Source organism: Micromesistius poutassou (genome assembly GCF_964030765.1).
Source record: "Micromesistius poutassou genome assembly, chromosome: 1".
In the NCBI taxonomy this organism is placed as follows: domain Eukaryota; kingdom Metazoa; phylum Chordata; class Actinopteri; order Gadiformes; family Gadidae; genus Micromesistius; species Micromesistius poutassou.
The window spans coordinates 5,598,498-5,610,434 of NC_140271.1; the positions used below are offsets into that span (position 1 = coordinate 5,598,498).

General features: G+C 48.0%; 1 protein-coding gene across 1 annotated transcript; it reads right to left on the reverse strand.

Annotated features, from left to right (window-relative positions):
* Window positions 1-903: 903 nt before the first annotated feature.
* On the reverse strand, window positions 904-2,894 carry fmc1 (formation of mitochondrial complex V assembly factor 1). The gene is made up of 2 exons (XM_084479687.1): window positions 2,727-2,894; window positions 904-1,368 (listed from the first exon to the last, which is right to left on the reverse strand). Exons 1-2 carry the CDS (start codon window positions 2,853-2,855, stop codon window positions 1,165-1,167), a joined length of 333 nt encoding a protein of 110 aa, XP_084335813.1. The 5' UTR covers window positions 2,856-2,894; the 3' UTR covers window positions 904-1,164.
* Between the last annotated feature and the right edge of the window lie 9,043 nt (window positions 2,895-11,937).

Here is an 11,937-nt window from a genome sequence, read left to right on the forward strand (position 1 = left end):
AACCTGTAACCTGTGATTTACAGGAAAGAAGAGAAGAGATACCCTGAGAAATGAGCCAGGAGCGTATTATACATGTTACATATACATGTTCTCATAAAAAGACAGATGCACAAAACAGATATTCTCCCAATACTTTTCACTCAGGAACACCAGATGGATGGCTGTGGCGCTTTGAACAACTTACACTCTAATAATAGCTCTAAAATCGTACCTACAATACCTTTTAAATATGTCATAAAAAAAGCTCTTAAATATGAATGGCAGAGTTTAACCCAATATCATGATTATCTGTTCATGCACAAGGAACCTTTATCCTTCAATATCTACTGCTTATGATCCCAGTGGGTCATAATAATGTACTTTAGTCGCCATAACAACCAGAAGAGATGGGAGCAGTAGTTAGCATAGTGGGTGGAGTCAGGGTCGTGTGTGTGTGTGTGTGTGTGTGTGTGTGTGTGTGTGTGTGTGTGTGTGTGTGTGTGTGTGTGTGTGTGTGTGTGTGTGTGTGTGTGTGTGTGAGTGTGAGTGTGTGAGTGTGTGAGAGACAGAAGGATGAACAGAGGGGGGAGGGAGGGAGGGACAGAGGGGGGAGGGACGTGGAGTAGATGAAGCGGGGCGGAGGGGAGAGCGTCGGGGAGGATTTCCAGATCCCTGAGGTCTGATCGGGAGCGACATGCCGGCTCTGCTCTTCTCCCGCTCTGTGTCGGCGCTCGTCGTGGGCAGAATGACACGCTCATCAAGTGCCACTGATTCAGGTCACCATATCGGCTTTAATTGGTAGTTAAGCACGGCCGTTCCACTGGCCTTGATTCTTCTTCTTCGTGTGTTTGTGTTCGTTATAACTGAAGAACATTAGCCGCTTACGCTTCAACGATGAAACATGAGACACAAACATCCCACAGATCCATTTAAATTTACTTTATTTGCACATGTGACGCGTAACTTATCGTATTTACAATCCCCCTCAGTTCAACTGGAGCTAAATTATGACAATGAAAATAACAACAATAATGAATGTGGTCTAAAGACCGGAGCTCATCCACTCTGGCTCACACCGGGGTGTCCTCGGTTCTGGCTTGGTGTCTGGGTTCCAGAAGGTTCTTGAGGGTTCCAGAAGGTTCTTGAGGGTTCCACAAGGCTCTGGAGGACGCCTGCGGAGTGCTGCTACTCCTCCCAGCCCTTGCCTCCGGGCTGGCTGGGCAGCCGGAGCCCCACCAGGCCGGCCATCTCGGCCACGCCGCGGTCGCCCTTGCCATGGTACAGCTGGTGGAGGGCCAGGTGGTGGCGGGTGGACCTCAGCAGACACAGGTAGGCCTGGGACGAGTGCAGCGCCTCCTGCCGCGCCCGGCATTGCCTCTCCCCCGTCACCTGCAGTAACCCACATTCAGCCATTGGGTTATTTATTAGAATTCATATTTTTTACTACGACTACGAACAAGCTTTGTGGCCAGGTGAGTTTGCATATGCAAGGATGCTTTTTCTGATATGCTTGCGGCCGTGAAAAATGGATACAAATAGGTTATAACTTTAAATATGAAATTTGTGACAATTTTTTTTTCATATTTAACCACGTATATATGTGAGGTGCCTAGAATAGAATGAATCGGCGACGCCTCGGAATGAGCAGGATAACACGGTTCACATCTTCTAGCGAACGCTTTCGAACGTTAAGAATTCAGATGCCATCAAGGAGCAGGTGGGGTCGGCCGTCGCTGGACTGTGGGGTCACACAATAAGCACGACGCTGTCCTGCCAGCGTATTAAACGACCACTGCCCACGCTAGCCCTGCCCACGTCCATGTGAGCTATGTTGTCCTGTGGAGATCCTATCGGGCTGACAGACCCAGGACGACGGGGGAATCCCCTCCAGCGATCCGTCAACTCCCACTAGGGTTGCCAACTCCCAGAGTTTCAAATAAGGGACACCTCTTGGCTGCGTGCCAAGCCAGGCGCGATTCTAGGTTTCTTAAACATCCGGGGCTCAGTAGCGAGCGATCGTGGGAGCACGAGATTGTTGAGGGGGTTCCAAATACGGAACGATCCCGTATTTTACGGGACGGTTGGCAGTGATCTGAGCTAACCTCCCCCCACCCCAACCACCCACCCGCTCCGCTCCCGTGGAGCAGAAACATGGCAACAATATGGCGGGTAGCGTAACCACATCATTTCCCTCCCTCCCTCATCTCTTTACACACACACACACACACACACACACACACACACACACACACACACACACACACACACACACACACACACACACACACCTCTAATTGACTCCACTTGGCCTGAGACCCAGCAGCAAATTAACAGTTAATTTAATTAATCAATGTGTCTCTGTGTAAGTGTGTTAGTGTCTTGACTGCCAAGCGATCTGCCAGCAGTTTTTATTATTATGTTCATTATGTATGAATTGCATGATACTGATGTCTTGGCCAAGTTCCTGAGATATTTAACCCCAACGTGGTCAACGAAAACAAGCGCTCTGCTCGACTCTCTCGGTGCTCTGCTGTCTGGCCTGTGGGTCACCTTGCTCGGCTGGACCTCTCATAAACAACATTATCCACTTACACTTCAGTTCTCCACGCACTAGTATCATACTGTGACATTAGTAATGTGCTTGGTTAATGAAAGCAGAATTCGTTTGATATTAAAAGACGCGACGTGTTGAACTGAGTACGCAGAGCTCAGGATGCGCTGCTGTCTGCGAGCGGCTCTCAACTCACCTCGTTTTTTCGGAATTGATCAATAACATAATTATAAGCCAACGTATTCTTGTAAGTGGACCCATGGATTTCACGTAATTCCCTTAAAAGACCTCGGAAAACCCGAAGCGGCGGTGACAACCCCGCCATGCTTATTTTTCTTCTGTTTTTGGTCTCGCAACAAGGCAAAACCAATCGACTCATCGAGCCACCAGACAAGTTAAATCAATCCACAGAACAATCGATGTGGGTCGTCCTGCAGGCAGCGCTCCTCCTGTATCCAACGACCAGCAGTGCAAATGTATTACTAATGCGTTGTAGTCAACCACAATCTATTTTTTTTTCTACAATAGATTTTAAGTACTTCAAAAGCGCGGACGCCGAGTCTATGCCACAAAGACAGAAAGCATCATGCCCTTTATATTCAGGGTAATCATGTCAATAACGGCTCCACCTGTTTAATTAAACAACCCGGACTTTTAATTTAATCAACTCGTATCAACCAACTCCAACCATGTAAAGAGCAGCCTGCTGTCCTAACCCGCTGCTGGGAGAAACTGCTCCGTTCCAGGTAATTAAAACAAATGTTTTCCAACAGTTCAATGACCGTATATATTCAAAAACTTGGTTAATATCATGCATTTACATTTTCCATTGTGTTTGAATCTATGTAACTGGGTGCCCACCCTTGTTACTTACAGAATACGACTTTTAATTTGTAAATTCGTTTTTGATGTGAAGTTTGAAGTATCTGTGGTCATGTGATACAAAATCTCCACATGGCGGCGCTGTTGTGTCACAAAAGAAAGTCGCATTGACAAAATCGCCACACTATCTCGGGTCCTGGTGGCGATCAATACATTCGAATATGACCGAAACAAAAATGTGAAAATATGTTTTTTTTAAAATATATGTTTTTTAATTATACGAGGACAGTTATCTTATAGTAAATCACTAAACTACATTTTGGGTTATTTCATTATCTAAAGCGGAGGTTCGGGCTGCTAGCTGTAATCCCGCTGACTACCACTGTGGGGCGCCATTCTCTCGTCACCGGCCTCACTCACCGGCACCTCACCGTTTGTTGGAGCTCACCCCCACTACCTCGCGCTCTCAATGAATACTAATGCGCTGTGTGGGCCCACCTCCCCGTCTCCCCCACTTCTCTCGGGGATGGGCGAGAGAGAGAGAGAGAGAGAGAGCGAGAGAGAGACCAGAAGAGATAGAGCAGGAGAGAGACGAGAGCTTCCAGTTGAGTATCTGCTGTGTGACGAGCCAGGCGTCGCTGGTGTAGCTGGAGCCGTGGCTTGATGTCTGCCTCAGAGTGCTAGCCTCCGCTTCACCGCAACAATGTCTCACCTGTGGCAGAGTTAGAGAGAGAGAGAGAGACGGGAAGAGAGAGAGGAAGACAGGAAGAGAGAGAGAGAGAGAGACAGGAAGAGAGCGACTGGAAGAGAGAGAGAGACGTCTTCTTTCCGTTTTTGTCATCTGGATGGGAAGCGTGTCCCGGTCGAAGAGGAGGAAGAGCGGACGTACGGACAGATGCTAGAGAGGCAGACGGGCGGACAGACAGACAGGCGACAGACAGACAGACAGACAGGGGGAAGGACTTGAGCCTGAAGAACCCCCGCCCCCCCCCCCCCTCCGTTCCCGTCCACGGACCCCCCGCCGGACGCCACGGAGCCCGCCGGAATATTTTCCTTTTTCTTTCGTTTCCTGTTCTTCTTCTTCCTGATCGCGCTGCTGGGGGGGGCTCTGTCGGTCCACCTGCTCGCCCTCTCGGCGCTCTGCCTCCTCATCTACTTCTCCATCTACCTGCTCTACAATTTCTTCTATTTATGAGGACGGAGGGCGAGAGAGAGAGAGAGAGAGAGAGAGAGAGAGGAGGGGGATTTTATTTCATTTTTTTTCCTTTTTCCTGCCTTCCACCCCATTCCTCCCCTCCTCTCTCCATCACTCCCACCCCTCCTCCCCCCCGCGCCGCCTCCTCACCACCGCTCTATCTCTCTCCATCTTTGAACTCACAGCGGTGGTTACCATAGAAACCCACTGAGCAGACCACCACCACCGGAGGTTAGCTGTGGTCATCTCCCTTCTTCTCTCTCTCCCCCTCCTCCTCCCCTCCTCCCCCCCCCCTCCTCCCGTCTCCTCCTCCTGTCATCTCTGGCCGGCTCTTATTGCTTACCCTAGGTAGGTGTGTCTCACACACACACACACACACACACACACACACACACACACACACACACACACACACACACACACACACACACACACACACTCACACTCTTTTGAAACTGCAGTGAAACTTGTTCTAGAAGATTATTCATCCTCATCCTCGACATCGTCCCCATCTTCAACTCACCCCATCGTCGTTTCTCTAGACCACGTCCCCACGTCGTCCTGCCTCTGGAAGCCCCGCCTCCAGGGGCCTGCTGGGGCCCAGGGCGGCTCTCGCCATGTTGTTGTACAGCAGTCTGTTCATTAAAACGTCTCCAACATCCTCCATGTCTCACGTTTCTCCTTCATAAGCACCAATGCGTTGTGGTTTGAGAGCATGAGGCTAGTGGTGTGTTTAGGAAGGGTTCTAGAGCATGAGGGTTCTAGAGCATGAGGCTAGTGGTGTGTTTAGGAAGGGTTCTAGAGCATAAAGCTAGTGGTGTGTTTAGGAAGGGTTCTAGAGCATGAGGCTAGTGGTGTTTAGTAAGGGTTCTAGAGCATGAGGGTTCTAGAGCATGAGGCTAGTGGTGTTTAGTAAGGGTTCTAGAGCATGAGGGTTCTAGAGCATGAGGCTAGTGGTGTGTTTAGGAAGGGTTCTAGAGCCTGAGGCTAGTGGTGTGTTTAGGAAGGGTTCTAGAGCATGAGGGTTCTAGAGCATGAGGCTAGTGGTGTTTAGTAAGGGTTCTAGAGCATGAGGGTTCTAGAGCCTGAGGCTAGTGGTGTGTTTAGTAAGGGTTCTAGAGCATGAGGGTTCTAGAGCATGAGGCTAGTGGTGTGTTTAGTAAGGGTTCTAGAGCATGAGGGTTCTAGAGCATGAGGCTAGTGGTGTGTTTAGTAAGGGTTCTAGAGCATGAGGGTTCTGGAGTATGAGGCTAGTGGTTTGTTTAGGAAGGGTGCTACAGCATGAAACCCTAACCCTAACCCTAGCTAGGTGTATAGAAAGGGTTGTAGAACATTAAGCTTGAAGAAGAGTTCTGGTTTTGATATGAACTCAACCAGTATCTTCCCATTGAATTTGTCTATCACCTCTATCTCTCCCACACTACCAACCACTTTCTCTCTCCTCCTCCTCCTTCCCCCTCCCTCTCTCTCTCTCTCTCTCTCCAACCTGTCTGTATATTGCCCCCCCCCTCCCTCTCTTCCACAGAATGAACTGAGATAAGCGAAGCGTGTCTTACAAAATAAATCTTCCATTTTTCCTCCCTTCATCTTTCCCTCCGTCTGTTTAATTACCACGACCACACTTCTCCATCCATCCGCTTATTGATCGAGCTGTCGTTGAAAATGTCCCCACAGCCTTCCTGGAGCTGCATAGATTCAGCACTTCATTCATATGAATTTTCACCACACATTAACTTCATTCACATCCATATTTATCAATGCTGTGTTTCATTAACAATCTTAAATTGAAGGTGACAAAAATTTAATATATCATTTTGAAAAAATAAAAAGCAACCTAATTGAAAGTTTTGCTCTGTGTGTAGGTGTGTGTGCATGTGTGTGTGCGTGCGTGCGTGCGTGTGTGCGCGCGTGTGTGTCTGTGTGTGTTGTGTCAGTGTGTGTGGGGGCTGTGTGTGGTGTGTGTGTAGTGTGTGCGCCCAGTGTGTTCCTCACCGTGGTACACATCTCGGTACAGTAGGCAGCAGAGACTCAGTGCTCCGCTCTGTTCCAGGACCTTCCTCTGCAGAGCGGTGGGGCTGAGTGCCGGACGTCTGGATGGACTCACGCCCCCGTGGACCCCCGGCCTCCGCGCGGCCAGGACCTCCAGACGCAGCAATGACAGAATATTAAGAGTCTGCAACTCTGGCCGCCGCCACTCACTTTGTACTCTTTTTGTACTGACCAAAGCCCATTTTGATAATTATTTTTCTACAAGTGAATCTTAATCTGTGGGATTTTACTACGGACCAGTCTTTTTATCCTCTTTAATGTGATTAGGACGTCGTTTTAAATCCACTCTGCACCTGATAACGGCCGTATAAATACCTGGACCAGGTGAGTCTCTGAGTTTATTGTAATATCTCTGTTTTAAATCATCTTATTCTATAAAACACCAGAGATTCCTGTTTATGGCACCATGTGTGTAGATGTGCGATTGGTTTTGTTCTTGTGTTGTGTGCATTTTGGGTTCTGTGTGTGTGAGTGTGTTGCGTTGCGTGTGTGTGTATGTTGGGGATTTGTATTTTTGTGGTGTGTGTGTGTGTGTTGTTGAAAGTCGATGGAGAGATGTTACCTCGGTCTGATCTGTGTCCCACTGATTTCATACTAGATATATATTTATATATAATATATATAAATAATATTGATTATATTCTATATTTTTATAGAATCAATTTGATATAATATTTATTATATCTAATGTATTCTATATATTTATGTCTTCATGCTTCACCTAATTCATGTTGATATACACACACACGCACGCACACACACACACACGCACACACACTGTGCTGTCAGCTGTATGATTGAAAGTTAATCAGTGAGATGTGGTTAATTACCACGGAATATATGATGGACAGGGAGATAGAGTGTGTGTGTGTGTGTGTGTGTGTGTGTGTGTGTGTGTGTGTGTGTGTGTGTGTGTGTGGTTGTGTGTGTGTGTGTGGGTTGGTGGGTGTTAGTGTTAGTGTGAAGGTTAAACCAACCTGAGGTTTGCGCTTGTGACCCTAAGCTATTACCCAAGATGCTCTCTGTTCTAAACCATGCTCCCCCAACAGTCCCTACAGATGCTCACCTAGCTCTATCACACCTGGATCCACTAACCTAGATCTGTCACACCTGGTTTTGTGACACTTAGATCTGTCACATCTAGATCTATCCCACCTCGATACCAAGATGTGTCACACCTAGGGCTGAGGTTTAGCGCTGTCAACTATGCCATCGTAAAATGGATAATTGACAGTAACGTGAAGTACTGTAATGTTGTTGCCATGGAAATCTCTGTTCTGCCCAAGAACGGTGAGACTTAAAGTTAAAGCGTTAGCGGGCAGACCTGTTAACTATGGCTGATGGCCCCGTTACCACGGACCACATGCAGCCCAACACGCGACCACGACCGCCCGTCATGTGGAGCTATGTGCTACAGCGAGCATGTGCTTCCTCGCCAGTGGGTCAGGAAGATAAACACACCGCACACATGAGGGGTCACTGGTGACCTACCCCCCTCCCTCACCTCCCTTCCCTCCCCTCCCTCACTCCCTCTCCTCTCCCTCCGCCCTCCCTCACTCCCTCAACTCCCCTTCTCCTTCACCTTCCTCCCTCCCCTACCCCTCCTCCCTCCCTCTCCTCCTCCCTCACCTCTCACTCCCCTCCCTCACTCCCCCCTCTCTCTCCCCTCCCTCACTCTCCCCTCCCCTCTCTCTCCCCTCCCTCACTCCCTCTCCTCCCCCTCCCTCCCTCCTTCCTTCCCTCCCTCCCTCAGCTCTCTCCCTCACCACCCTCCCCTCCCTCACACCTCTCCCCCCCCCCAATGGGGTCTCTACTAAAGGATCACACACTGAGCATAGGGTTGTTGTTGTTGTTGTTGTTGTGTGTAACCAGGGATACACGTCCCATGGAACAGAACACCAAAGAGATGGGGTTCCAAACGTGATGTCAGACATTTCACGGCCTCATAACCCGGGAACCTGAAGCAGCGACCCTGTGTGTGTGTGTGTGTGTGTGTGTGTGTGTGTGTGTGTGTGTGTGTGTGTGTGTGTGCGTGTGTGGCCGACTGAGAGAGAGGGGAGGGAGAGAGAGAGAGAGAGAGAGAGAGAGAGAGAGAGAGAGAGGGTGAGAGGGAGAGAGAGAGAGAGAGAGAGAGAGAGAGAGAGAGGGAGAGAGAGAGAGGGAGGGGAGAGAGAGAGAGAGGGAGAGAGGGAGAGGGAGAGAGAGAGAGGGAGAGAGGGAGGGGAGAGAGAGGGAGGGAGAGAGAGAGAGAGAGGTAGGAGAAAGTCTTGACCTTATTGGCAGTGCGTTTATGGGTCGCGATCTGATATCTGTTAAAGCTCTTGGATAGCGACATGTCAGAGAAGCTGTGGCGACTGAAACACTATCTTTATGAGTGGGATCAGGACAGATTAGGACAGATTAGGACAGATTAAGGAGGGGACATTAAAGAACAAGAGGTGAGAAAAGAACATGTCCATGTTCTTGCGTAATGGCTGTGTGTGTGTGTCTGTGTGTGTGTGTGTGTGTGTATATGTGTGTGTTTGTGTGTGTGTGTGTTTGTGTGTGTGTATATATATGTGTGTGTGTGTGTGTGTGTGTGTGTGTGTGTGTGTGTGTGTGTGTGTGTGTGTTTGTGTATGTGTGTGTTATGAAATATGGAAAGAAAATCTGTTGTGCTGCAGGGAGAATCTTATTTATCAGCAGATTCTAATCAATAATGTATTTAACCTAAACATACTTATGGCTGCTCCAGACAACAGAGACAAGGTCCCACTATTCAGACCAGTACGACTAGTTGCAACCAGTATAGACACCAGTAGAGACATCTGCTTAGAGGCCAGTATAGAGTGTAGTATAGATACAAGTATGGAGACCAGTATAGTGACCGGTATAGAGACCAGCAGAGACCAGTATGGAGACCAGTATAGAGAGTGTAGTGTGGAGTATAATAAGAATTATCAAACACACAAACTAGAAGGTTCTTTTTTCGGGACAGTTGTTAGCAAACCTCCTAATCAGTTTGCTGCAAGACCAAGCTGTCCAACAGCAACAAGAACGCACCAGTGACCGAATACTGACTCTCAAGTCTGTTTTATTAATATTCTTATTAATATTCTTCCTGTTTGTGTTGTCTTCCAGAAAACCAACCACAATCTACAACAACAACAACAACAACAACAACAACAACAACTAAACGAAACTGAAACGCTCTGAAGGAAAAAGGTGTCATCACCGGACAACAGCCTCCTGGACACCCAGGAGAACCCTCCCAGAACTCTACTGTGAGGCACGCACGCACGCACGCACACACACACACACACGCACGCACAGCACGCACGCACCACACACACACACACACACACACACACACACACACACACACACAACACACACACACACACACACACACACACACACACACACACACACACACACACACACACACACATATATAAATTACACACCGCCTCACCTTTTGAAACATCTCTACCTCCCCAATTAAATCATCCATACATACGCAGTTAAAACGTCCTGACCAGCCCGATTCAAATATTCAAATGGATGCATGTTACACCTGCTAGGTTCTATGTTACACCTTTATGGTTCTATGTTACACCTGTATGGTTCTATGTTACACCTGTATGGTTCTATGTTACACCTTTATGGTTCTATATTACAGCTGTATGGTTCTATGTTACACCTGTAAGGTTCTTTGTTTCACATGTAAGATTCTATAATTCCTGAACGGTTCTATGTTACACCTGTAAGGTTATATTCAACCTGTTCTATTCTCTGTACCTTTCTATCACATGTGTATAATGTATAATGTATATTATATGTATAATGGTTCCATGTGCTGACAAGTTTCGGTGGTGTCTGTTTTTCTAGTGTCACCCCTGGCTCGCTCCGAGGCTATGACAGGGAGAGAGGAACGCCACGCTAAACCATCATGCTACTTCTGAGAAGGCAGCGATGACACGTGGGCTAGCAAAACACAAGGTAGGACCGCGCTACCTCACCACCGCGGATAGAAACACAAGAAAATCACCATGCTACCTCACCACCGAGGATAGAAACACAAGATAGCGCCATGCTAACTCGCACACTAGTAGCTTTACACGACAAAGTTAGCATCGTACCAGAGTCTACGGTTTAGTTGCTAAGACTACGGTTAGTGTTTACAGGCTAACATTAGCATTTACATGTTAGGATTTGCTTCTTAATAGGCTCATTTCACAGTTTATATGCTGGAAGGAGCTTTTAAAGGCTAACATTTTATCAAAAATAGTTAATGTTTATAAAAGCTAAAGTTGGCTTGAAGAGGCCACATATTTTAAAGGATAATGATAGCGTTCAATGGTTAGCTTAGCATAGGCTAAGGCCAGTGGTTGAGGGTGGAGCGCGAGTGGGTGGAGTACAGAGATCTGTGGAGCGGCTTTTCTTTGATCCATGCTGTGTGTCAGTCGGTTGTAGTTCACCCCCACCCCTAACCCCACCCTAACCCCCACCCCTAACCCCCACCCTAACCCCTCACCCCCACCCTAACCCCCCACCCCCTCACCCCCACCATAACCCCTCACCCCCACCCTAAAACCCCACCCTAACCCCCACCCTAACCCCTCACCCCCACCCTAACCCCACCCTAACCCCTCACCCCCACCCCTAACCCAGAGATTTCCAGTGTCTCTTGATCACGCAAACGCTTATCGATCTGCCAATCAAGCTTTTCAAAAATACGATTGTGTGTGTGTGTTTGTGTGTTTGTGTGTGTGTGTGTGTGTGTGTGTTTGTGTGTGTGTGTGTGTGTGTTTGCTTGTAATTGTGATTGTAAACAGCAGTAAGCAGTTGTTACTAGTTTTAATAAGTGTGTGACCAAAGGTAGGTTGACATTGGGACCTGTGTGTTTTTGTGTGTGTGTGTGTGTGTGTGTGTGTGTGCTCTTGTGTCCGTGCGTGTGTGTGCGATAAGATAAAGAATAATACTTATTTGGAGTCTCCTCTCTCCTCCTTCTCTCCTCCTCCTCTCCTCCTCCTATCCTCCTCCACCTCTCGCTCAGAGGGACAGTATTTCTTAATCGTTCCGTTAATTTCATGTTTTTGAATGAATCTTTCTTTGTATATATTCCTACTTCCGCTTTGTTCCTTTTGTACTCTTTTCGTCTGGCTCCCCCTCTCTCTTCCTTCTCTCTCTCCCTCTCTCCCTCCCTCTCTCTCCCCCCTCTCTCCCTCCCTCCTTCTCCTCCCTCTTCTCCCTCCCTCTCTCCCTCCCTCTCCGTTACTCTCTCCCTCCACCTGTGCTTCTCTTAATCAGCTGGAATGTTGAACATTCTGAGCTCTGTCGCAGAGGCGTGTGTGAGAGA

Bases quoted from the DNA above. Each gene is read 5' to 3' on its own strand.
- fmc1 (XM_084479687.1), bottom strand. From the start codon at position 2,855: ATGGCGGGGTTGTCACCGCCGCTTCGGGTTTTCCGAGGTCTTTTAAGG. The intron at 1,369-2,726 runs GTGAGTTGAGAG...GGGTTACTGCAG, and splicing joins ATCAATTCCGAAAAAACGAG to GTGACGGGGGAGAGGCAATG.